We start from the raw sequence: 27053 nt of genomic DNA, 5'->3' as shown, positions 1-27053 counted from the left end.
CCTTCGCTCCCTCGGGCTTTGCGAGACTGCGGGTGCACGTGCAGCCGCAAGACCGATGCGGTTACCAGTAATAGCAGCTCATGCTATTAGAGCTGTTTCTACAGATTAGCGGCGGCTTTTAAGACTCTATTAATAGGAGAACCTGAATCACAGAGGGTGACTTAATGTAAGATCTCACTCACTGATTTGTTTAAATCTTCCGTCTTTTGTTTAATGAGATTTGGTTTTTAGGTTTTTATACGTTGTTTAAATAATGTTTATAAGCCGTTCTACTATAGCTATTATGTTTATCAACATCTTCCAAGTTTTAGTGCACTTGCCAGTATTCATAGCTCTCTTCCAGCTCTTCTCTCTAATCGTACACGTGCAAACATTGTTGGATTTCATTTCACTGCTAACAATGCTAAGAAGGTGTTTGAAATAATAGTACTTACTCTAGTCACCTAGAAGCCAGCGCTGCATGTCTTTCAAGTGGGAGACAAAATGCAGTTGTTTGTTGCTGGGTTTTTGTGTTTGGTTTGGTTTGGTTTGGTTTTTTTAAAACATGAATCGTGCTTCAGAATTCAGGGGAAAGTCTGTTTTCTTGCCTCGTACTTCAGTCCTTTTTGAGAAGGATTTGCAGCACGGCCAGCCCGTGCCTGCCTTTCCCCGGCATCCGTAAAGCGGCGGGTGTTTTCTCTTCACCTTCATCGCATGCTCGGGCCAAACCTTAGTTCACAGAGCAAGCAAGGACGATGGATGTTTATTATTAGAAGACTGAGGAGGAGACTGTTTATCTTCGCTGGTGTTTGTACGGAGAGATTGGGTACCGTGACGCCAAGGATAACGCGTCTTTCCTGTCTTCCGTATTATTGACTCCCTGATTAGGAGAAAAAATAAGCCAGGGTAGGGGAGCGGTTCTGCGGGTGGGTGTATGGCTGGTCCTTCCAGGAATGCGTTCCCCACCAAAGATCTCGTGGTCATCGCTCAGACTTCAATGTATTTTAAGTTCTGTCAAAGGGCGGTTTTAGCTGATCTGCTTCTAATGATGCTGGCTTTGGAGAGCGGAGCAGAGTTTCGAGGCATCCTTCTTTGTAGTCAGTGTTCGGAGAGAGCTTCGCATTTGCTTTAGCGGTGCGCTTCCCCCCGCTCTCCCCTGTACTTTAATGTCTTCTGTGACATGATATGTAGATTTATTCATGCTTAATTGGAACATGTGAAAGTCTCAAATATGTAGCCCATTCTGTTCTTTTTAGAGAAAAGCCACAAGTGACTAATTAGTCCATTTGATCATCTGGATGGTATTTATACATATTTGTGCTTCATTAGCTCAAAAACGTGTTAGTTGCATTTGAACTATGCAGTTGCTTCGTCACATGGATCAGAGCAAGGTTGAGTTTCCTTTGGAAGTTCTGGGTTTTTTCTGAAACTGCAGCTCTGTGCTCTGCGAACTCTTGATGTTCATCTTTTTTTCTGTTTTTTTTTGCCTCGCTAGCTGTGGGTGCTTTCACGGGGAAGAGATTCCTTGTTTCGGTGTCGTAATTTTTAAGCCTGTTCGTCACATCTCTGGGTTGTGCTGCAGTGGTGGTTATCGCCCTGAAGTTCTCGCCCCTTTCTGAATATTGCTGGATTATTTTTCAGTGAGTGTAGTCTTCTAGCTCTGCGTTGTATGAGAAGGTGCGTGTCGGGGGAGAACGGCAAATGACCTTCCGAAAGGAACTGCCGTACGGTGCAAGCGCCTGTCACTGGATGCAGAGCTGGCTCTCTCCTCTCTGGGAAGGTTTTGTGTTTGGTTTAGGGTGGTGTGGGGGGGACGCGGCGTTGTTCCAAAGGTTGAGGGGCATTCCACGCTGGGCTTCTGCTCGGCGGCTTTTGGAGCGTCTTAAATGAGCTTGATGTTTGCTGGCCTGCTTCCACTCCTTACGGCTGAGGCTCGAAGCTGAACAGCGGGAGAGAAAAATTGCCTTGCGAGATTAGAGGCACGGTAAGTAACGCACTTCCAAATGTCAGCTTTTGTGTTTCCTCTCCTTGTCAGAAGAAGTCAAGAAATGTGCACAGAGTCAAGCTGTATTTTTAAATAGCAACACACACAACCGAGTAGCGCGGAAGACTAAAGCTCTTCCCTGGAATGGTGCCTGCCTGGGAGAGAGAACAGAAAGTTACAGATTGGATAAGTAATAATTTGCGAAACTACGATGATTATTAGGTGGAGAGTGAAAGCGCTTACTCTGATTACTGTGAAACGGCCTGTCAAAGGATTTGATCGATTGAAAGATCAAATAAATGCTGGTGGCTAGTTTCTTCTAGTGGATTTTACGGGTTTTCCTGAAGGTTTTGTCTTGCGTTAGTGACCAAAAAATGTTTTTTCATCAAGCATGTGTTGTGTTGGTTGTTTCATTGTAGTCCCGCCACGCAATTTGGTAATTGATATCCAGAAAGAAGTCGCCGTTGAGGGAGAAGAGATCGAGCTGAACTGCACCGCCATGGCCAGCCGACCAGCCACCACCATCAGATGGTTCAAAGGAAACAAGGAGCTAACCGGTAGATGCATCCCCTCAGCCGCTTGCTTGTTTCAGATAGCTGAAATGATTTATGTAACGCTGGGTATTTGTTCTCGGTTGCCGGTGGGGGGGAGGTAGAGCGAGCTGCTTGAAACGCCAGCTCAGGAACAAAGGAATATGTGGGCAGACAGATTATTCACTTAACGCAGAAGGGCTGAACTCCGTTTGGTCCTCTGCCTACCCGCCAGGCTCGAGTACAGGGTTCTGGAGTCTTTCTGTAGCTGCAGGTGACCTTGAGGAGCCCCAAAGCTGGGCGTGGAATTTATTTCTGCGGTGGTTTATGCAGCTCTCCGCCCTGTTTTAGGTACGAGTAGGATCATCTGCGCTTTGGGCTGTAAAGCTTTTCAGTTCACCTTCACGTCTAGCTCTCTTGTTTCTAGAGCGTTTTTCTCTGCGTTCGGTTGAATATGCATACAAGGTGGGTTTCTCCGACTCCCTGAAGTCTGGTTGCTCCCGGTATTTGCACATTCAAGTCACCGACTCTGACTGCATGTGACGTGCTGTTAGTTTAAGTCTGCATGTAGATGTGAGCTTGGTTGACAACACCTTTGTGCTTTACCCACTCTGAGATACTGAAGGGCTCTCTACAGAAGTCCAGACTCATTACTTCAAAACCACTCCCCTACAAGGGCAAGATAAAATCCTCTCTTCAAGTCCAACGCCTCCGAGTAGGACGCGTGCTGAGAGTATGCCGATAAAGGCGGCACGCGGACCCGCTGCCGTGCGAAGCGGTGCCCCGCTGATTCCCAGCACCGGTTGTCATCGACGCGGTGCGCAGATCTTCCAGTGATCCCTTTCTGGGGTTCCTTCCCCGTTCCGGCGGGCAGCAGCGCAGTAGTATTTGACCCCTTGCGCTTGACCTGTCCGGCTTCTTGATTTGAGTTCCCTTGTGCTGGCAGTTGAGTCCCAGCTTTCGTTTCTCTTTGAAGACTGCCGAGCTGAGGAGTAGCTTCTTGCAAGACCAGCTCACCCAGCTGATTCTTTGGATTTTTTTAATTTTTTTTAAAAAACAGAAGTAGGGAAACTGAAATACGTGGTTGCGGGTTGTGAATAGCAGGAAAGCGTGGCTTTGCCGATCAGGACGGCTTTCCTCCAGATGTCAAGGGGTGTCGCTTTCTGCATCTGTCCTCGGTTTCACTTTAATATATTATGCAGAAATACTTTGTGTTTGGAAGACCTCTGCTACAAAAGTTGCTCCTAACGTTTTGACTGTGAATTCTTAAACAAAAAGCCACAGATAAGAGTATTTCAAAAAGGAAGCGGAGGTGCGTTGTCCGCAAGCGCTTGCCGAGTTCCTGGAAAAATCCTTTTTCTCCTGCCTTGTCTTGTCTTCCTCCTTGGTTCCGTGCCGTGCGTTACGGCATCCTTCAGGCAGCCAGTCCTGAACCGTGCTTTGCTCCAACCACCGCTGCTGTTCCCTCCTTCAAATGGAGCCCTGCTGAAGTGCTTCAGCCTATCAATACTACTTTTAATTAAGTTAATCTGTTTAATCACTTTTCTAGCTAATTGTTGATTCAAGAGTGGGAGGGGATTTGTAGCTCCATTGATTTCAGAGTTTGGGGATTCGGGGACGGCGGAAGGGGATCGTTAATCATTGCGGTAGCGTGGTGTGGACTTTAATTAGCAACAGCCTCCCGGAGAGGCGTGTTACTTCACGCACGCGTACCCCGCTCCCCTAAACCTCAGTGGCTGCAGATGGGGGGACGGTTGTCCGAAGGGGACGCGTCCCCTGGGCACGGAAAGGAGGGAGGTGACCTGGGTGCGGTAGATAGTCCCTCCCGTGATCGCTCTCTGCTCTCTCTGTCCTCTCCCCGGCAGGCAAGTCCGAAGTGGAGCAGTGGTCCGACATGTACACGGTGACCAGTCAGCTGTTGCTGAAGGTGGGACGGGAGGACGACGGGGTCCCTGTCATCTGCCTGGTGGATCACCCTGCTGTCAAAGACTTGCAGACACAGCGTTACCTGGAAGTCATGTGTGAGTAGCAGAACTTTTCATTCCCTTAACGTGTGAAATGGCTCCCTTTAGGAGTTCAGGAACTATTCACTACGTGATAAAATTACAGCGTAGACGGGGTTGATACCCTGTTATGGACAAATTGAAATCAAAGTGTTGGGTACCGCTTCATGGGTTAAGCCACGACTTTTCCTAGCCCTTCTGCCATATGATAAATACATACCTTCCTTCTCTTCAGAAATAACTTTCTGCACATAGAATCTGCAGCGCCAGAGGCTCCTGGCTGGGCTTTATAATTGTCAGAACAGATTAAATCTGCGTGTTTTTCTTTTAGCAACCTACGTATCTCTTTGGAAAGTGTTTCTCTACTACCACATCAAAGCGACTGGCCGCCATTGCGAGTTTACCGGCAAAAACTTGGTACTGTGCAAAAGAAACTCAGTATTGTGCGTTGCTGAACATACAGCACCAACTGGTTTTCTAAATCAGAGATGAATTATGTGGATAGCACCGGTGATTAAGGCCAACCTATTTTCTAGAATGCTCCTAACATGTTCGGTGTTAATAATGCATTTCACTTCGTTTAGGAGCTGCTCTACTGTATATGACGTTAACAAGGTTTCTGAGCAGGTACCTGAAAATACCCGTGGTCCCAAATGCGGCCGTGCCTGACTTTCAGCTGGCGGAGATGACGGAGCGGCTGCATACGCGCACCGCCGCTCCGAAAATGGCTCCCAAAAGCCGGGTCGGACGGTCCTCACAGCAAGGCTGGGGTGCCTCCGAAAACCGGGGCGCCAGGATGATTCAAAGTGCTTGTTTTTGTAGGTTCACTTCAACTGTAACGTTACATTAAAAGGAGAAGAGGAAGTTTTGTATTAATTTATTTCATCTGCTTCATTATGTAGTTTCATTATGAACATCTTGGTTACAATTCTCCTATCTCTGAAACTAGCGGGAAGTAATGTTCCTGTAATGAGGAAAACAGAAATGATCAGATACTACCTAAATTGGCAGATACTAGATTTCTTGCGACTGTGCTAATGTGTAATTCATTTATGCAAACTTAATGTCCATTAACATTTCTTGTAGAGCTCCATTAGCTTTAATAATACATTAGCACCTTTGTGAGGCTTGATCAAATACTTAACGGGGGGGGGGAGGAATCCCATCTCCCCTGTTAGCCAGAGGTATTGAAATCTTGCCGGGTTTCTTCCCGGCGGTTGAAAGGGCATCAGATTAGCTTTAGGCTTCCTTTCAGCAATTCCTCTGAAATCCTGATCGTTCGGTGGGATGGGAGAGGGCACCGTTTCTGCCAAAAATTTAACAACGTTTTTTTCCATTCTTCCTCAAATAAAGCCCTTCTTGACCGCTTTCGCTTGCAGCCTTTGCAGGGTTCCCCGTGCAGTGAAGGCAAAGCACACGTAAGCTGCCGTTACTTGGACGTCCTACGGGACGCGTGCAATCTTCAGCTCACGCGTTGGAGGCTCCCGTTGCATCCGTTGCACGAGTTTCTGCCCTTAACGCTGATTTTAGCGTCCCCTTGGGTTGTTCCGGAGCTGCTTGTTGGAAAGGAGCTAGCGCAGAGCCTCTTCGGAAGGGGACACGGGGATGAGTAGGAAAAGGGCTTTCGGACTGGTTTGGTTTTACATTCTGCTCTGGATTAAACTCTGAGCTTGTTAAAAGTAATTATGTTTATATACGGGGACTTGACCCACGTTAGTCCAGTCGGTTCCTTCGGTGGGCAGCGGCAGATGGCTTGAGAGAAGAGTAGCGGCAGAAGAACATGTCGTGCATCGTAACCTTGCGGCTCCCAGCAGTTACCGGCTTTGGGACTTCACATGCTGGAGCGCGTCCAGGCGTTTGCATTGAATACCTGCTGCTGGACCTGAACTTGGGGTAGAAAAGGCAGTTGCAGAGCAGACTTTTACCCTTGAGCTTTTCCTGCTGCAAGCTGATGACTTGTTGGCCAGTGGGAGAGCATGAGCAGGAGGAAAATCTGCCTGTCTTTGCGGACGGGCCCCTCGGTCGGAGCTCCTGTAGACGCGGGCTTGGCCTCTCAGGGAACGCAGGCTCCTACCATCAGGTTTAATTGATGATACGAATCTCCAAAGCAGTGGCAGTCGGCACTCACTGGTCGTCCTGTGCTCGTGCGTGTGGTTGTCGCTGCTTTTCTTGCAGCCGGAGAGGCGTCACGCCAGGTCACTTAGCTGCGTCGCTTGCTCAAGTGTCTGCTCTTAGGTTCTCTCCCCGTATGTCCTGCCCGTTCCCGCCAAGGGCACAGCGGATCCGCATCTTCGGAACATCAGCAGGGCACAGGAAAATCTTTTTCTCAGCAGACGTTGTATTTCTCTGCACTTAATGTATCCAGCTCGAGCATGAAATGTGTTGGGGAAGGACAGGAGGATGATGGATGGAGCCTTCTCAGATAATGAGGTATTTTTTGTCTGACTAAATTTCAGAGTATGGAGAGATTTTTTCTAAGATGCAACGCAAAAGTTATGGTTTTTTTTTTCCCCAAGAAAAAAAAAAAACAAGCAGAAAACAAAAAGCCTGCGTAGTTTGCAAAGCGGGGAAGGGAAGGGTGGGACGTGTGTCATCACAGGGAAGTATTCAGAATGCAGCCTGCAAAGGGGAACAGACCCTGAGCCCCCTGCCCTCTGTGCCCTTCAGAGGCGAGCGAGCTGGAAACGAAAATTCTGCGAGGTTACTCTCCCACGCGGTCCAGCCGTTTTCCGAGAAGCATGTGCCGCTGCTGTTCCTCACGCGCTGCTTAGGGGCTGCGGCGGCGGCGGCTTTTGTCGGGCTCCCCCGGGAGAGCTGGGGCGCGGGCAGGGTGCAGGCTCGGGGTGGCGGGCGGCAGAGAGGAGGAGGGAGGCGTTTCTTCCCCCCGCGTTCCCTCGCTCTCCCTTCCGAGGGAGTTTACCTTTTCTCTTTTTAAGGTTAGGTACGTCAGATGTCTTCTGGTTAATGAGGACCTTAAGTGTCATTGACAATCTGGAGCGTTTGTACTTCGGCTTATTTGGCAGTGTTGCCCAAAACGTCTATGTCTGTTATTGAAATGTTCTCCTCTGCTAAAAAAAGGAAGGAAGGTGCAGAAATTTAAGGCTGCAGAGTGACCTGCTTCGCTCCGTTTTCAAAACAATTCATTTGAACATTTTCTTCTGCGTTGCTGTTCAAAGAAAATTGCAGACTCCGGGGTTTTGGGTTGTTTAAGTTTCTCAATAACTTCAGGAAGGTGTTTCTAAATGGCTGTTGGCCTCCTCACCCCAGGCTGGGGTTGTTCCAGATTTCCGAAGCCGGGAGGAAGGAAGCGGACAGTGCTCTTGGAGAGGGGCAGGCGGAGCAATTTCAGACTCTTCACAGGGTGAGAGCGTGGGGTCCGTCGTAACGCTTCATCTCGCAGCGCCGGCGTGCCCCGTGCAGGTGCAGCGCCGAACCCTTGGTCGCCTCCGCCGAGGTGTAACAAGGCAGTTGTTCGCCGTGCTGCAGCCGACGCATCTTGCTGCTGCCTTGTTCTCTCCCCGGTTGTTTCCAGGCATCTTCTCGGGTGCCGAGCCTGACACGTCTGTGATGGAGAGGGAGGACCGGGTCTCTTGCTCCTCCTCGTACGCACGGCGGGGGCTTCTGCTACGGCAAAATCGCAGACATAGTGCAGTATCTGATAAGCTGTCACAATACATGCTGATCGCTTGTTACTATACCCTACTTGAAAAATAAATGGCAAGTTCGCAGCGCACGTACTGGGGGGAAGGACCGTTTCGCTGTAGTCAGCAGAACTGCGAGTAAGACTGGTCCATGCTGAGTATTAACTTGTCCTACTCGTGGAGTAAGCTATTTGTTGCATGTATAATGTGGCACGGCCTGGCCCTTTGTGAAGTTTTGAGATAAATGCTTCCGCAGGAATGCAGGGTAGGTTATTAAAAAGAAATCTCTGCAAACAAGCACTCTGTAATATGTATGAAACCCTCCTGGTAATGCTTCTCAAAAGCAAACAGAGTTTGACAAATGGTGCTGTGTACTCACAGTAACGATAACACTTTCATGCTTGATTAATAGCCGCGCCAGTGAACGTATAGCCCTGTGCAATGGGCGGCCACAATATGTCGCGTGGTATTGCTTTGAAAATATCCCCTGATTCTGGCCGGAGTTGCTTGCTTTTTGTGATTCAGATCCGTCAATGAGGGATGGAAGACCAGTGCGCTGAGTGTAATTTTAGAAAGGAAATGAAGCAACAAAATGCATTAAAATATCATTAAGGAATTGAATGGAACCAGATATTCTGGGAGACATTTCAGTTCAGCCTTTGTGGTACTTTTCCTTATCTCATTATGTGATACTGGAAGCAAAAGTGCCGAAGTCTTGATTTGGCACTTTCTCTGCGTTGGTTTTTTTTTGCTTTTCTGAATTTATAATTAATTGCACGTTCATTTTTATAATATCTACACGTGTACTTTTAAAATGTGCACCCATGGAATCCGTTACAGCCTCTGCTGTTACTGGGGGAGAATGCTTTGTGCCCAATTATGTTAAAAATCGGCCATATATACGTATGCTGTCGCAGCTCCAGTAATCCTTATATTTCTATCGAGTACAAATATTAATTGCATAGTACGCAGGGAAGTGATTAACATCAATGTAATTTATCATCTGGAGATTTCTGAAAACGAATAAATGAGTTGTTTTGTTCAGTGAGGTGTTGACCCCTTCAGAAACTTTGATTTAAAGCTTCCCCCCCCCCCCCTCCTTTCAGTAAATATGCAAAGCACCACAATCAGCCAAGTGGTTCAGTTATTTGATTTTCTGGGGCATTAGCCGCTCTTGTTTGTGACATTTCCCAGTTGGGTGCTCGTTTGCAAGCTCATTAATAAGGTTTTCTCGGAGGAGCGTTGTTGGGAGCGAGGAGCGCGCAGTACGGCCTGGACTCTGCCTTTCGCAAGCATTAAGCAGCGGCGTGGGCTTAAATATTTAAAAGGGAGGTGTTTATACCCACCGTACCTGTCGGGCTTTGGCTTTCCTTTTCCTGCTACAAGCTAGGTGTTTAACTTCCTTTAGCCGAGGGCGAATTTCGTAAAGTCGTGTTTGGGGTCGGAAAGGCTCTTCCAGACAAGTTGTGAACAAGTTATTCTAAACGCGGGATCTGCTTCTTGAATGGATTCCTGTATTTCGGCTGAAAATCAGCAATGTAGACTCTTGTCCTTGCAAAAGGTGAGGAGGAGAAGATGATACGGGATTTTGCTGGGTCTGGGCTGTCTCTGACGCAGACTTCGCCTCCTGATAGGCAAACCCGCCTGATTTTAGAATAAAGGTGACGGTTGTATTTACACCTGCGTATAAATGTTAACTTCGCTGGCTTCTTTTAATGTTGAAGGCCACGCTCCTCCTGCTCTTCCCCCAGCATGCCAGGGTGGCAAGCTACAGAAACTGCCAGAAGTCAGTTGGTTTGTATAGCTAGTTTGGGCTGCGGACCAGAGCAGAGATGAGGAGCTGGATGAAATAGTGCCCGTCTGAAGAAAGATATATGAAGTATTATCTGGGTGATTTAGAAGCTGGAATTACCTAAAGCGGGCAGGAACTCTGCTTGACCTGTGGGATCCTTCTCCTGAGGATGCCATCTGTCATCATTTTTGCCAAGAGGTGTGCATCAGGAATAAATACAGTAATCGTAAAATGGGTTTTAAAACTTGGATTCGGTGCCTAATTTCACGGTGCAGGCGAGAGCATTTTCAGCTGAATCATTGAAAGAATCCATTTTGTAGTTTTCTCTGTTGGCAAACAGTCCGGCGTTGCAGAAGACGCCGAGCCGCGTGCTGCAGCACCCCGGTCCCAGACCCGCTGCAGGAGCACGCCTTTGCTCGTGTCTGCCGGGAAGAAACCAGCCGTCTACAGGCACGTGCAATTTGCTTGATGTACATGTTTAGCTGTAATCTGGAGGAGAGAGAGAGAGAAATCCCGGCTGAAAACGTACCGAGGTCCTGGATAGCCCCTCTTGGCTGTGTGTCTGTCCGCTCTCGTTGAGTGTCTGTAAGCAATTAGAACCGTCGAGGAGAACCGCAGCGTCGTCGGACAGTACCCGTCCCTGCCCTGTGGTGGAGCTCTGCGAGCCCCAGCCTCCTTTCAAGAGCTTGTCTTCCTCATCCGTGTATTTGTATGGTTTCCCCCTGGAGCAGCACGTGGGAAGAAGGCTTTCGGCTGTCTTCTGACCTCGGCTGGGAGCGCGTCGGCCGGGAAGGGTTGACTGGTTTGTCACTGGTGGTGGTTGGCGAGGCTTATGAGTCACCTGGGCTTCGGAAAAGAAGTAGTGTTTCCCAAAATGTCTTTACTGTGTTACTCATGACTGTTTCGGTGCAGGTTTTGTGTTTAGAGCGGACAGATTGCTGCATCGTAGGAGCCGTATCGCTTGCACGGAGATTGCTGGAGGACCAGGAGCTGCTGCGGTGTGATGATTCAACTCTGGTGTGATTGGCCTGGCCCCAAAGAACACGTACGTCGCGTGCAACGCAGGTTTTCTGTCGCAGCTTCTAGTAGCTCTTGTGCACAGTGAAACCGCTGGATGCGACCACGGAGTTCAATTTATTGCACGTAGTTTCCTCCTTATGCGTATTCTGACTGTATTTCGGGGGAGAGGCATGCGGGCGAGAACGTAACCACCTTTCATGTGCCTTCTTGCCTTTCCCAAGAAGACCAGCCTTTTATTTAAGCACGTGGTCGTACTCCAAGATAACAGTCATGCCTACCGTGCGTTAGCATCCTGCGATGTCTGAGAATTTAGCCGCGGGGCGGGTGGTTAGAGAAACCCCTGCCGCTACCACCTCCGGAGCGCTTGCCGCGCGCTTCCAGGAGCTCCAAAGGTTAGGCCAGCCGTTTGGAAAGAGGCGCTTAGGGGGAGGTGGGAAGTTTGCCCGCGGCTTGGTTTTGGGTGCGGCGGGGAGGGAAGGGGGTGTGCGGCGGAGGGTCCCGAGGCTGACCCGGCCGGAGCATCGCGGTACCCTGGGCGCACGAGGAGGTCAGGCTCACCAGATCCGTCTGGCGACGGGCTCTGAGACGGTGAGCTTTGCCTGCCTTTGAGGTCGTCGGTTGGCCTGATGAAAGGAGGTGGGTAGAAATAATAGGCTTAGGCTTTTGTAAGGCACCGAACTCAGTGTAACGTTTTATCTCGGCTGATTAGTGAGATCTGAGCATTATCGATGGAGCGCGCGTTTAAATGGATTAAGAAATCACTAACTGGCAGATCTCAAAGGATAGTCATTAGGGAGTCATCAGCAAACGGTGGTATTTTTAGAGTGAATGCGCTGGCCTGGGTGCTTGGCCCGATGCTGTGCGGCGCTCCCACGAAGCATTTGGAGTTCTGAAAAAGTCACCGTTCGTAATCTTTGCTGATGGCGCGAAAACTGGGCGAGCCGCTAGTAAGAGGAAGAGTTGGGACAAATGCAGAATAACTCGAGCGTCGTGCTGACTTCCAAACCACGGGGCTTTAAAACTGTGAAACGTCAGTGGGTGCAGCCTGGGACGGCCGGTGAAGTCCGGAGGGGAGATGCGCTCTCCCGCCTTGTCGGCCGGGCTCCGTCTGAGCCATCGAGCGCCTGCCGCTTCGGCACCACGTGTCGGCTGGAGGAGTCCTCGGCATCTCCGTCGCTTGAGAAATTAAAAGAGAGGTTGTTCGGCGGGGAGCGGGGGGAAGGAGCGTTTTTTGGGCGCGGGGTCGGGCTGGCAGGCGCCGTGGCTGAGCGGCGGGGCGAGGAGCGGGGCGTGCTGTCCCCGCCGGGAAGGCTGCGGTTCCCGCGCTCGCAGGCACGCCGTGCGCCTCTTGTAAAAGAAATCTCATCAAACGCAGAATGGGTCTGTAATAAGTTTTTCAAATTGGTTGCTGCTACAGCGTAACCTTTAGACTCCTGGTATTTAACCTTGTATATCACTCTTAGCTTTTGAATGAATTTAGCCTAATAAAGGTGCCTTATTAAATTACCAGGCTGTTTTTTTTAAGCCGCTAGAAATAGGCGTACTAGGAAATAGCTTTGGGTTGTTAGATCTAATTGGCTGCCGGTGGAGTATGTGGTGGCTTAGATGCATAGCTGCAAGCGTTTATTTTTATGTAGTAATCCAGCGGTATGATATTATGGAGTTCCAAGTCGAGGATTTCGGGCTGCTGGAATGCGCTTGGTGGTAACAGCTCTGCTGCTGCTCGCCTAACGCCCTGCGTCGCCATCCGAGATAGTCGTTGCCCCGGATTATACAGCCACAGATGTCGCGACTAGAACGTGGCCTTTTTCATGAAGTGGTTAGTAGGTGGCAAACTGCTAGTCCAGGCATTGAAAACCGTCACAACTTTACCAGTGTCGGCCACTAAATGTCACGATCCCGTGTAGGCACTGAGCTCGGGATCCCACGGCGCTCGGCATTTTACGAAGCTTTACTAACAGAGTCCGTAATTTGAAGAAAATACGCTGACTTTGTCCGGGACGGGACGCTTAGCGGTAGAAGTAGAACTGAAGGTTATCTAAAGGCATGTCCTTAAAAAAGAGGAAAAAAAGACACACGCACCCCCACACCCCCAAATTCTTGGTTGAAGCACGTGACATTTTCTCTGTATGCCGTGAGCCTAATTAAAACGTCGGTTCTCCGGAGCGCCCAGCCATCCCTCAGAACCCTCCAGACTCGTGAAGCGTTTTCAGGAGTGCCCGCTGTAACGACCGGCGTGCCGGCGAGTCCTGCTGAGGAGGGACGCTCGCTGCGGCAGCTCCCCTGGGAACGCTCTTGCCTTCGCGTGCCCGTGCGCTGCTAAAGCCCCGGTTTCTGTTGCAGGTGACACCTCTACGGCGGCCGGGCCGAAATGTTACGGGTTCGCTTTGCTGCTCTCATTTCTTGAATGAAGACTGTGGGGCAGGAAAGCTGAAATGGAAGGGCTCGCCTCCTGAAGTTGTGGGAGAGCTCACCTAGTTTGCAGTTCATTCTCAGTGCGGCAAGCCTCGATTTCCATAAGTAATTGTCAGCCGGTAAACAGCTCATTAGAAACACTGGAATTTATCTACTGAAAACGACGGGAGCAACAGGAGAGGCAAGCTGCAGAAGAAGTGGCGCAGAGCTTTCTCGGCACCGGGTGCTGTAGCCTTTGTGTTCCCATGTAAATTGGGCTGAAAAGGTTTTCTACTCTTTGTACAGCACAGAGTGTAATAATAGCATCCGTGTTTCTGGCATGGGCTCCGAGGTACTGCCGCAAAGCAAATAATAAATAGCGAGCAGATGGCCGGGGGGGTGGGAATTGTGAATGAGAGTGGTGAGCGTGAGCACAGCGCTTAAGATGCTGCTTGTGATTTACTTGCCGCATAATACTTGGTTTAACTCGTCTTCCCGTGTTTATGCATCGTGCGAGCGCTCGTGGCGCAGAGCCGGGCGTCGCAGACCAAGCTTAGTACGGTATTTCAGCGCTGCTTTTTGCTTTCCCGTGCTTCTCTTGTGCCTGCTCGTGCCGCCGTCCCTCCCAGGGCTCCGAGGCCTGGACCGCCTTGGCCGTCCCTGCACCTCGCCGCGATGGGGGAGCCCGGGTACGCCGGGGACAGGTCCCCGCTCCGGCGTTTGCCTCGAGGGCACGCTCAGAGGCTCTTTCACCCTCCTACGGAGGAGCTTTTTCCGCTCTGCTCGCGCCTGGAACGTACCGGTCGCTCCCGCGTCCTTATTTTGCACGTGCAGAGCGTTAGGCGTGTTTCCAGGCACGCCGAAGTCGCCCGCGTTTCCAGTGGAACTGGGACTCCTGCACCTCGGACGTGCGACACCCCCGAAGCATCGCGGTCCCCGCGCGGCTGCCGCCGTTTCCAGCCGGCGGAGACGCCCGAGTTGCATAGCTGCGAGAGGCATCTGTAATGGGGATTAGTTTATAAAATGTTTGCGGTATAGTCATCTCGAGAGAGGATTTACTCGTGTAGCTTATTCCATTACTGAAAATTATGAGAGTTTAAATTGGTTAAATCCTGACACGGATTTTTTTTTTTTTCCCTAATCTCTATTATTCCATAGGAAGCATGTTAATGAGTTAAACACAGTTAATAAAATGCAGCAAGCCAATATTTTTGGTAGCAGTTACTCTCAAAGGAAATAGAAACATTTAAATGGTTTCAACCTTTATGCATACTGATTTTTTGCCTTCCTTTGTTCCTTACAGTTGAGTAAACTCCTGAAAAATATATATGGCTTAATGGCATTTGTAGCATTGAATTGATTTCTTGCACTGATAACATTTTAGCTACAGCTTAGATTGCGTTTTTAATCTGTGTTTTGGTTGTAGGAGGTAATGAATTTTTTAATTGTGGACTCTAGGTTTGTGGTGTGGCTTGCTTTTTTTTTTTTCCTGCAGGGTCTTACCGAAGTGTTTTTCAGTTGGCTCCCTAACTATAAATGCTTTAATTCTCTGTGTTTATTTTAGGCTTCAGAAGAGCTCCGTTTGGACAACGTAAAACCGTCTGTTGCTTAAACAAAAGCAGCAGTGGCTGTGACTTCTTTTTGTGTTTCTAGCAAGCATCTCTTGTAAAGCCCAACATATTAATATGCGTGGACGCCAAGCGTGGTCGTACAGCGATGTGGGATCCACAATAAAACCTATCAGTTCCGAGCCCTGCAGATATCTCTGCTTTCACCGCACCGGGAAGGCAAATGAGTTCCTTTTAGCTTGAGCGAGCTCAGAGAGAAACTCCAGTGCAGCAGAATGCGTTTCCCGGGGAAGCGGGGTGCTTCGGCCGGGGCGCGCGGCGCCGGCAGCTCCCCCTTTCCCTGCTGTGGTGGCGGCTGCCTCCTGCTTCGGGCGCGCGCCGGCCTGGTCCGGTTCGCCGCGAGGGTTTACGAAACGCTGTTTTTGTCCCTGCAGATAAGCCTCAAGTGCGGGTTTCTCAGAATTACCCGGTGCAAGGCCTCACGAGAGAAGGGGAGCCGCTCGAACTGACGTGCGCAGCTTTCGGAAAACCACAGTAAGTTGGACGCTGCCCCGGGACGGACCGGGTTGTCCGGCGGTGACGGGGTCGCGTTGCAGAAGCACGCGGACGCTGTTTGGCCTCTGTTGCTATTGCAGACACCCAGTACGCCATTCCCTGCTGCGAAGACGACGTAACGGTGCGAAGGAGAGGCGCGCTTTCTGCACCCGAGCGTCTGCTGCGCAGTTAAAGACCTCTGTTTTGATGCGCGTTTATTCCTGATGGCCGAGGGATTTCCACGCGAAGAGCTCCGAGGAGAGCTCTTCACGGCCACCGCGCAGCGAGCCCTCGGGTGCAGAAGGGAAAGGCCCCGCAACCGTGCGCCTCTTCCCCCCGGGAATGGCTTGGGTGGCAGTCGGTTGCAATGAATCTGCAAAAGCGAGGTCAGGGGCCGGCGTATCGAATCCCAGTGAGGTGCCGGTACGCGGAAGCGAGACTGGCACCAAAGAATTGAGCGCTTGTAAGAGTGGAATGGATCCCCGAGGTAAGGCAGTCTGTCTTTCTGCTTGTATTGACTGTGTGATGATTTTCCTCCCTTTTTGGTGCCCTGTGTGGTTTTTATGAAATGCAGGTTTTATTCTTTCTCCTCTTCTTGCCATGCCCTTGAGGCTTTCTTATATAGTTGAAGAAATTTATGCACCAGGAAAACCCTGGCAAGGGAGGGTAGATTTTCGTCCACACTTCCATTGTTGTTCTAATTTAAGTTTTGTCGACTTTTATTTTTCTTTTTCCCTTTTTTTTTTTGTTTTTTTAAATACTTCCTCTTCCACTTGGATTTATGGCTGTCAAGTATTTACTATCCTTTTTTCTTTTTCGTCATGTTCATGAGATCTCTGCAAACATCCCTGAAATCTGTCAGCTTCTCCTTGGTAGCGTGCCCAGAGCTGAGGAGTTACTGCAGGCGTAGTCGAACTGGAAGCCATCTAGTTTGGCAGCTCTGCCGCTGTGGGCAGCGGCAGGCAGGGTGTACGCGCTCAGCACCGAGGAGGCTTGGGGTACCGTCATCCTCCACGGTAGCGTACCTCCTCTCCCAGATTATTTTGTTGATTCCTGCTTCCCGGTTTCTCCTGTTCGGCACGAGGCTGATGCCTTCGCCGTACATTAGAGACGGGCACGTCCCCTGCCGAGTTCCATTTTAATACCTATTCCCTGCTCAGAGGCTGTCAGAGCCCCTTTGCATTCCTCCCCTCATGGGTGACTGCCGTTCCTCCCGTTTGCTATCATCTGGGAATTTAATGAATAGGCTTCTTTACTGGTTTTTTTTTCTTCCAGGCTATGAATAAGACATACACATGTTAAATAAGACAGGCACATCTCCCCGGCAGCATGCCACTTAACGTTACGGTGATGCTAGTGACGTGCTAGGAATTCGCTTATGTAGGTCACTTCACCTGTGTCTCTCAAAGCGTAAGAAAATACCCAGTAAAACACTGGGCTGTGTTTAGCTCTGTGTGTTTAAGACAAAGAGATTTCTTCAAGTCCTTTACAGAGGTTTAAGACGAACAGGGATGTTTCTCCAGTTAAACAAAATCATTTCTCTGCAAAATTTGGCAACGTAGACATTGGGGCAGGGAAGCTCAGAGGAAAACAAAAGACCGCAGAGCAGAAATTTCTGTTCTGGTGTTAATACAGGTATTTTGTTAGATTAGACACAACCCCCCGCCCCGCCCCGAGACTATGGCAAAAGCGGGAAGATACTGAAACGGTCACTTTTAGGACATGCAGGGCGAGACACGTCTCAGAGAAGCAGGCTGCTGTGCCGTGCACGCGGCGTGGGAAACCTTGGGACTCCAAAATCGCAAACAGCCTTTTGAAAAACCGTAGCCAGGAGCGTCAAAACCCTTTCCGCCCATATGGAGGTTAAACTGCAATTCGGCTCTCTCGAGAGCTTCTGCTGCCCGTGCCGTGGCTCGTGCGCTGACGGCTCGAAAGCGAGGAGGAGAGTGCCAAGCCCTTGTCCAAAACCAGATGTCAGCTTTGTAGCAGGCAGCCGATACCCAACTGCTTTTGCTCGGTGTTGTATCCGTCCCAGCAGTGTGGCTGGGATGTTGAAACTTCAGCAGCTTCTACGTCATGACAGTAGGCTACCATCTGGACGCCAGGAAAAGCCCGAGCTGTGAGGTGCCTCCAGCAGCACGAGCTCCCAGCAAAGTCCGACCTGCAGGCTTTGGAACTCGGCAGGCTGAGAGCTGTTGCACTGCACCTTTTAAGAGCTCACTGTTGAGCCGCCCTGAATGGTGCTCTGTTTTTCTTGCTGGGGAAGGCTGTCTCAGGAGTAGCTGATCTGTCCCCTTCCTGCTGCTTAAGACTATAATAATAATAATAAGTTAAAAAAGAAAAAGACGCTGCCCCCCCGCCCCCAAGCCCCCCAGCACTCGCTTTCTTTACCAGCTCTAACAAAACAAGCGATTTTCGTTCCCTAAGTGATGCAAACGTGACGCTCGCTTTGGTTCCGTTAGCGAAGGGATGCAGGAGAGAGGCTGGCCTCTCGGCCAGGCGGGACTGGGCGAGAGGAGGAAGCGTTCCTCTCCTCCAGCAGCTGAAAGGCTGGGAGCGAGCGGCCCGGCCACCGCTGAGCGAAACAGGTCCGTCGCGTAGCGGCGCGGAAGGGCTCAAACTTGACAAAACCGCGCTTGTTTCTGCCCCGCGCTCTCCAGATCTGCACTCAGAGCAGCCTGTGGATGCACATTGAGTCCCTAGCCTCAAAGGTTTCAGGTTTTCTCAGTAAGCGAATGATTAACCACTAATGAACTTTCTTCCTGCTTGCATTAGTGTTTTCCGAAAATTTAAGGTCTGGATACAGTTTCCTGTGGGGTTAAAGTAAATTTAAATTGAGGAAGCCCGACAGCATCTGGGCTTGAGTAGTGCAAAAAAGTATGTGTTATTTCTTTACAGTTTTTCTTGGTTTGGGCTTTCTGTCTGTGGATGAACTATTGAAGATGCCATCTTTACCATAGGAAAATAGTAATGTGATTGTTTCTTTTTCTCCCTCCTCTGTAGGCCTACGGACATGAGGTGGTTAAGAGTAGATGATGAGATGCCTCAACACGTTGTAGTGTCTGGTTCAAACCTTCTCATTAGTAACCTAAACAAAACAGATAATGGTACATACCGCTGTGAGGCTTCAAACGCGGTGGGGAAATCACATGCGGATTACATGCTGTTTGTATACGGTACGTGAGAAAAACCACCGTTCTTCTAGACTCATTTACACGTAATTGCAACATACCGCGCTCTGAAAGCTTTGACAGAAGTTAACGTTTTGCTTAATGCAAGATTTACAGATAGCTCCCGACACGTCTACGCTATGCCGGGCTGGGGTAGGGGCTGGAAAACCATTTCTTTTGCTCCTGTAACTCTCGGTGTCGTGCATCGGGTGCAGAGCCTGTTCCAGCGTCCGGTGAGCTCCTTCCTCCGGAGCTGTCCTCGTGGGCTTGCCACGGCGCTCCTCTGCTCTCAGGGGAAGCCTAAGGAAAAGCCAGAGCAGGGGCACGGGGAGAACTGTGAAGTTCTCTGGCCTGACGGTTCCCCTAGGACTTCTCCGATAATTCCTTCTCCTTTTTGTAATGCCTTCTCCAGTGTCCTCAGCAATGGTCCGGGGTGGGGGGGGGGGCGCGGGGGGGGGGGTGTTCCAAGTCTTTCATTAGCGAGCTAAATTACCGAAGAATCAGCCAGCGTCCCCAGATAATTACAAACCAGTAAATAAACTGGAGGAATGAGATGCCTTAAGCCTGTCCGTGGCGGCTGAGCAGACACTAAAACATGCCTCAGCGTCTTTTTAAAGCGCTATTAAGTACCTACTTCAGTTCTTCGGTTCCTCTGCATTATTTTGCCATTGCTTTAAACCTTGTGCTCCTGTCACGAGGCGTTGCACGTAATGAGGATTCAATAGGTGCTTGAAGAGTGATCCCCCGGTTTAATTATGAGCAATTCCCTTGGGCTGCATATTTAAACTTTATCTGTTAAGAGTGGTTATTGTGTGGCTGGGCTAAGCTCGTGGTGGGTATTGCCTGTTACTCGGATGGGACAGTAGCTTGCTTTGGTTTGAAGTTCATTCCATGCAACAGCCGCTTGAAGCTCCGCAGTCCAAATTCTCTCGTACTTGCTCTGATCCAGATAAAAAGTCGAGAAGCTCCCATCGCCTGTCCAAATGCCACTTGCACGTGAGCGATTTTAAGCGCAGTCCTAGGAACTTGCCCAAAGACTGAAGAAAATACCAAAGCTACAGCTTGGAGCTGAAATGGAACTCATCTCCCGCATCGTAACGGGTAGTTTTCTAGTGCCTGTAGCTCCAAAAGACTCCAGTTTACACAATGAAGTCAAATATGCATTTGTGATGGAACAATTTGTACGCTCACGTTAAAAAAAACCCCAAACCTCGTTTACATCGGTGTTTAAAGAAACAACTAACGTTGCGGAGAACAAAGAAGTTGAAATAGGACACAGGCAGTCCCCCGTGAGATTGAAACGACGGAAAGCCGCTGCCGTAAAGCAGCTGTAGATGAGGCGGTTTCATTCCGTGTGTAGTTCTACGTGCCTGTTTTGCCCCAAGCGGGTGCCAGGTGAACCCTCACCAACGTCACTGACCTGGGATTCAGAGCTCATAGTAGCTCTCGCACTCGTTAGTTAATCTGCGTTTTGGATGGGGGCGAGAACTGGACCGCACCGGGCTTGCTCGGTGCTGCTCCCCCTCAGGATTAAATCCACAGGAGGAGGCCCGGGACGGTATTATTTTAAAGGAGGCGCGGGTTCCCGGGGGATGGAAACCTGCGGACTCTAGTTCAGGCATCCGGCAGCCGTTTTGGCCGTGTAGGGGAGGGCTTTTCGTGGGCCGTCAGGAGCTCGCGGGCAGATGACGGTTTTACGTCCCATCACGTCCAGTTTCTGCACGTTTGGGAGCGTCCCGCTAGGATCCGGCGCTCTGGACAGCATAAAGAATCCTTTTAACCCTGAATTTAGAAGGGAGAAATCCAGAGCCGGTGGCGTGGAGGAAGCGGTTGGGCTGTGGCCATCATCCAAAGCCTTCTGGTACAGAACCTAACTCGAGCTGTCACTGAAGGCAAGTTCTGCTGCTTGCAGAGAGCGTGCTGGTCTCGCCCCGCTCGTCGCTGGAAAGCCCTGACGTCTCCGGCCCTCGGCACCTTCCCCCGCTACAAGGCAGCGAATATTACGGCAGCCCTGGGACCCGTGTCCTTGCAGACACGTCTCTGTGGGCGCTAGCGTGAAAGCCGGTGGGAGGATGTGCCTCGCTGCTTGTCCTCGGCCTCACCACGGACGGGGCCGGCTGCCACCGCTTGTTGGTGCAGAGCTCCCCACCGGTCACGTTCCCTTGGGAATCGGGGGAATGACGGACACGGCCCCTCCACGCCCGAGGTGCCGTAGGGGAGTAGCGGTAGGCACGGCAGAGCCGTGGTCCGGCGCACCTCCACGAGAGGCAGGGTGGACGTAGTCCCCGTGCCAAAGGGATGCATCCGCAGTTAAACGGTGTGACGTGCAGATGGCTTCCAGCAGCCAGGGCTTGCAAAATCGCTGCTGCTGAGCTGTGCTTGACACACCTGCCTCCGCTGCTGCGCACGTGGTATAAGGGTGTCTAATCACATTGACACGCACCGAAAACACGTTTATTTTTAAAATGCGTTTTCACGCTTTTCCTCCCCGTGGGAGCGGGCAGAGGCATTTGCTAGAAACTTCTAGCGCGATTAGCGCGCAACCGTTTTTGTTTGCTTTTGTCGAGGAAGAGTCTGCTGCGTGGCACCGTCCCCGTGCAGTTTGGTGGAAGGCCAGGGACTTTCTCCCCCCGGGCTTCAGCTGTTCCCGTCTCCGCTGCTCCTAGGGAGACGCACGCGTTACGAGCGAGTAAGAAGTGCCCTGTCGTAAGTGTAGGGACCGGGATGCTTCGGACGTAGGGGAAGGACGATAACCGCTTATAATATAACCGTAAATAAGCGCTCCACAGCGAAGCGAACTCCGAGGCAATGTTTCTTAACTTTCGGGAAGTTGTATGGAGTATGATAAAGGTGCAGCATATAATTAAAGTTCAGATGTCTTACTTAGGGAATCTGAGAGAGCTCGCTTGGAGATAAAAGAGTAGCAGCTGTGTTAGTGATGAAAAGTCGACATGCTATAGAGGAAACCTAAAATCAAAAGCCCATGAAATGTTTCATGCTCTATTATTGCCGAATGAATCCGTAGTTCAAAGCCTTCTCGACTGCTTAGCGCATTCAGTTTGATCATCTGGGCATTGATACATGTTTTTTCTTTTACATCTTCTCATATCTACCTTCTCCTGCCCAGTAATTTTGACGAGGATGTGCCCCTGTACGTAACACAAATGCTGTGAAGAGCGGCAATGTTTGAGTCTCAACAGGTCAAGTACGTCTGAGGAATGGTTGTCAGTCGCAGAGAGAAACATCCCCGTATCGGTGTTTCTCATTAACGATGCCCTAGTAGGAAAAACAAGAGCGTTCAACTGAAATTGTCAGAAAAATATTGACTTTTTTTTATTAAAAGATCTTGGTGAAATTCTTCATACCTTGAAATTGATATTTAGTAATGATGTTCTCATTTCTCTGTATTTATTACTATCTTTGAAGTGGTTTTTAACATCCTGCTGCCGTGTATTCATAGAGGAAGAATAGCGAAGTTAACGGCCCTGGGAAGAAAGTGAGGTATCTTCACGTGCTGTTGATATTTAGCCTGTTAAGCGCAGCAGGGCCCCTCACACGAACCTCCCGCCTGGATTTTCAAAAGTACACGTAGAAAAGCAACAAAGCACCACTGTGTCTCTCTTTGTACATGTAAACTGTTCTTTTTGTCGTGGAAAGCGTGCAGTTTATTTTTCTTATGCCTCTCCCATTCCATTTCTCTCTCTCTCATTGACTAATTTATGCTGGGTTTTATTTGTTTTTTTAATTTTTTTTTTTTTTTTTTTTTTTTTTTTTTTAGCATTGTAGCAGGCCAAAGGGGGGAGGGTTTCGGGGCCAGATTCTCCAGCTAGAGTAAGTCCGCGCGCGGCTCCCGAGGTGCGGGTTGAGCTCGAAGCCGCGTCCAGCTGCCGAGGATCTGGCCCGCCGTCCTTAAAGCCAGCTGGGCAGTCGCCACCTGGTTTTAGAGGAGGAAAGGCACCCGACAGCCGTGCTGCTTCTTAGCGTCCTCGTTTTTCTCTGATCACGATTGACCGCTGTTGTGTTCTGCTTGTTTTTTCTTAATTTGCTTTTTTATTATTTTCCTTTTTATATTTTATCCAGATCCCCCCACAACTATCCCTCCTCCCACAACAACCACCACCACTACCACCACCATCCCTACCACCATCACAGGTATGGTACCTTCATAACCATTGGAAATGTCCTGAATGTTGATTGTCTTTTATGTATGTAAGCAGAGCATGAAGCCTGGGGAAAAACAACAAACGAATCACTTGCATTTGGGTTTTTTTTTTTCTCTCAAATACACCCACCGTACGGCGCGAGTCCTGGGCCGGCAGGTCGACGAGTTGGACAGTCCTTACTGGAGGTGTTTGTGAAAGGCGGGAATTGCCGTGGCAGAAAAAGCTATTAATTCGGTTACTGGTGGCCAATATTGGGTGCTTTCAAACGCAGGGTACAAACAGCCTTAGCGCTCACTTACTACGGGCAGGTGTTTCAGCCTCAACCCCCTCAGTATCCATGTCGGAGCAATTTCGACTCGGAAGCAGAAAGTTTGGTCTTCAGTAATTTAATCCGCCTCACGTGACTCGAGATGCTTTTTCTCATGCCTAGGTGTTCGGTCTGTCTCTGTGCTGAGCCCTCTCCCTCGCTCTCCCAGCAAAGTGAATTCCACCAGTCATTTTTTATTGAGCCGAACACCGTCTGTAGGACCCTTTTTGAGGAGCTGGCTTTTAGCATTTTGAGTTTTTCCCTGTCTTGCGAGAAAAGATGAATAAAAACAACCAGCCGATCGCGAGGCACCTCTCTCTTTTACACGCATCCGTCATACTTCCTCACTAGGCCCGACTCTCTCCAACTCATAAGGAAGGCCTTTCTGATTTATTTGTAATCATTTGCATTGTCTTTTTTCTGATCTTTTCTGTTTCAACTGCTGCTTCTGCTTTTGCTTGCCCCTTTTTTTTTTTTTTTCCTTTTTTTGAGGCAGAGGTGACAAACCGAAGGTGAGAATGGACCATTGAATAGCTAACGGCATAACGTTTATTGTTGCTGTACACCATCCCCTGTGTAAATGCCTTCACGTTTTGTTTGCTTCTGTGACGTTGCCCAGCTGACTCTAACTGTCCCGCTCCGGGTGTTTTGTGGCTTCTTTCCTTCTGAGGTTTGTGCAACCAAGTCAGACCCCGCTGGCATGGACAAGCAATTGAAGCCTTTCTTCCAACGTGCCTTAACGCGCGCGGTGCGCGCGCCGTCCGCCATCCGCCATCGTGTTGTCCAGACCTTGCCATTCCCTGTCTTCCTCTTTCCAGGTGGTTATCAATAACACCGAACTCCAGGCACCCAAGCTTGGATGCTTGAGACGCTCTACCGTGAACGCTTCCCCATTTTGCGATTTGGTCGCTTTGTTTCAATTCTGGTTTTCATTTCTTAACTTAACCAGCTTTCATTTCAGAGTAGGTGTCAGACTTTATTAAAGTCTCCTTAAGAGCCGTTTGCAGAGAAACTCGGTCCCCTGTGTCTCAGTGTAAGTGGACGTGCATACAGTTTTCTTTTGTTTTACGCTTTCAGTGAATTTGGGAAGGCCAGAAGGAAGAATTTGTCTTGGTGCTTGATTGACCCCGTTAAGTTTACGTCGGTGCCTGCAAACAGTAACGACTGTCCTTTTCCCGGGAACGGGGTTATCATCAGCCTGTCGTTTTAGGGATCGCCCTAGGACTGGCTTCCAAAGCGCGCGCTATCCTCACCTGCCGTTTCGGGCTCCCGAGTAGCGGTTGTTCATAACGAATAGCGGGTTTGTCCTTTGCTCTTCCGCTGCAAGCGTCGCAACCTGTTTGTGAATTTTCGGTAGCCTCTAGGCTCTCCTCCGCAGTAGTTTCCTAGCTTTTTGGTATTGCAAGTCAGAAGGGGAGGTGGGTGGTTCCTGAGGTCAGAAAGGGCTAACGCCAAGCCTCCTCTCCGAGCTGATTTCGGGCGTAGCTGCGGTCTAGCTGCCGCTGTTGTCTTGCCGGGGTTTGGTAGTGGCCCCAGCAGGGTTTCTGCCTTGCCGATGAGTCGGCGATGCCCAGGAGCTGCTCGCTCAGCACCCTCACAGCTACAGCTGCGTGGTGCTTCTTGCGTCCCTGTCTCTAGCTGTAAGAAATCACTCCTGAAGTCTTCCTGCAGGTTTGCTTTGAACATGGAGGCGAAGGGATGATGGTCTTCCAGGAAGGGAGGATCTGCTGGCGTGACGTTCTCCCGGCCATTTCTCCTCAGTAACTTTGGGTCGGAGCAAACCGCTGCCCTGAGGATCAGCACTGCCCTTTGTGAGGGTGCCGCTCTGTGGGGAGGTCCCGACTGCGTTGAAGAACGCTTAGACGCGCACAAAGATGCCTTGGCCGGCAGCTCGTTATTTCCTGTACGAGCAGAGTTGTGGGTTGCTTGTTTATCAGCCTAGCAGAAGTACCTTGGGAGCAGGAGCGCGTGGCTGTCCTGCGTTTTTCTCTCGCCTTTGTTTGCAATGATGAGATCTGACACCCAAAGCTTGCTGACATCCCGTTGGCAAAACCCGGGTGGGTCTCCATCGCCTCCTTGACGTCTTTCTGTGTTGGCTTTGAACTGCTGAAGAGGCTAGAAACGTAATGAAAATGTAATATCGTTCCCTGATTCCAGCAGTTGCTGCTCACGATACGTAGGAAAAAGATTGGTTAATGCTGATAAGAGATTTTTATATCCTTCCCTGACACCGATCTAACGCTGAGTCTTCTTGATGTGTGTCTTCACATCTTCTGCCCACCCGTTCAGTGTGCTTTTCCCACAAAGAAGAGCTGAGGCTTCGCCTCCCTTCTTTGTGCAGAGACGTGCATGTGTGTGTTTTCCAGGCAGTATGAAGCTGCAGAAACTTCTGCTCTTCAATAGTTAAGAGACTTTGTAGCTGGAAAAAATTAGGTCAAATTAACATAATCTCTAGAATTACATAGCATAGCAGTGTTGAAACACTTTTTAAAGCCTCAAGAGACAGCTGAGATCTTAATTCCCATCATCACCAAAACGCTGAAATACTACTTTAGTGTGATGTAAGTGCTTTGGTAGCGGACGGGGTGTTTCTTGTCTCCGCTGGCAGGCTGGGCGCGAGTCGTCTGCCAGCCAGCCGGGTTGAAAGCCATTCCTTAGGATGAGGGGGACTTGAAATCTATTTTATTCTGCCTTTTTCCCCCTGCTTCTTGTATAATGCTGGCCCGGTTCATGTCCCCTGAAACCAGAGAGTAGTTCTGAAAAACAATTGTCTTGCTTTAATTTAAAAAAAAAAAGGGGGGGGGGGGGGAGAGAGAGAGACCTGCACTGGAACAGTTTCTGTGTCCAAAGCTCAGGTTGTAGCCATGCCGTCATCTCTAGCAGCTGCCCCTAGAAAATCATATTCTTGAAAGTCGTCCTTTTGAGTTATTGGAGGTAACTTGTTCTGGATTCCTTTTCCCCTACTAAAACTCTCCAACAGAACGATCTCAAAGGGCTGCATTTGCTACTCCACGTGCATGATGAGTTACTCCTTTTGTGCAGGTTCCGATGACAGACATCTTTTTTACTTGCTTACGCGCAGGATTTCTGCTCCAAACGTGTTCCGACACGACATGGAAAACGCAATCCTGTCCCAGCGAGTTTATCTGTGAGGGGTGATAGACGCTGCTCAGCAAATACGAGCCAGAGCGGTAGGTGCAGCAAATGGGAGAGGACAGGTAATGCGCCGTGCAGGCGTATGACGGAGCACGGTCGTTCCTCCCCACGCTTGCGGGGTGCAGCGTGCTCCCCCATGTGCTCCCGGTCCCTCCCCAGACCGCCCAAGTCCTTGCCTAGAGCGCAGGGTCCCTGTCTCGGCCCCCTCTTGCTCGACACGTCCAAAGCTTGGATCGCTGCTGCTGTAGGCTTGACCTACAAAGGCCCGCTGAGCCGATAAAGCGGTTTTACGGCAGGGAGGTTTTGGGGAAGATCTCTGAAAAGCCAACCTGCTGCTTTTTTCCAGGGGAAGGAAAAGCTGAGCAGTGGTAGAGTTTCCAAAACAGCACGACCTTTAAAGCTTTTCCTCTGTCACTGTTGCTTTGCTTCGGTGTAGGTGCTTGAAAAGATTTCCTGCGTGACAGTTTGATCTTTTTCGTATATCCTCCAACTGCATTGATATTCCGACCATCCTTTGGTGTTTCAGCTGTTATCGCTGGCAAGCCCTTTTTTATCAGTTCAGATTGTCCTTGTGGCTTTGTTCATTAAGATATACAATATGATACAGCAGAGCAAACTGCATAATTTGAATTACCCCTCGAGTCGTTCCTTGAAATGCTGGTTTTGGACAGCTGTTGTTTCCTGGGAGATAAAGGTTCTTAATAAGAGCAAAGCCCTCGTCTTTGGGCACAGTGCGGAGCGAGCATTTTAGCCTGCCTTTTTCAAGCATCATTTTGCTGCCTTCTGGTCTTGCTTAGCACATACACCTCCGC

General features: G+C 49.8%; 1 protein-coding gene across 1 annotated transcript in view; it reads left to right on the top strand.

Annotated features, from left to right (window-relative positions):
* Positions 1 to 27053, top strand: part of CADM1 (cell adhesion molecule 1) — a 167670-nt gene that overhangs the window by 117000 nt on the left and 23617 nt on the right. Inside the window, exons 4-8 of the mRNA XM_050910834.1 lie at positions 2383 to 2520; positions 4359 to 4514; positions 15346 to 15445; positions 18449 to 18621; positions 22696 to 22767. Coding sequence (XP_050766791.1) covers positions 2383 to 2520; positions 4359 to 4514; positions 15346 to 15445; positions 18449 to 18621; positions 22696 to 22767 — 639 coding nt within the window. The remainder of the gene's footprint in view (positions 1 to 2382; positions 2521 to 4358; positions 4515 to 15345; positions 15446 to 18448; positions 18622 to 22695; positions 22768 to 27053) is intronic.

The sequence above is a fragment of the Gymnogyps californianus genome, chromosome 25 (assembly GCF_018139145.2).
Source record: "Gymnogyps californianus isolate 813 chromosome 25, ASM1813914v2, whole genome shotgun sequence".
NCBI lineage: Eukaryota > Metazoa > Chordata > Aves > Accipitriformes > Cathartidae > Gymnogyps > Gymnogyps californianus.
The sequence above is the reverse complement of the archived record's forward strand: the minus strand, read 5'-3'. Positions and strand labels throughout refer to the sequence as shown.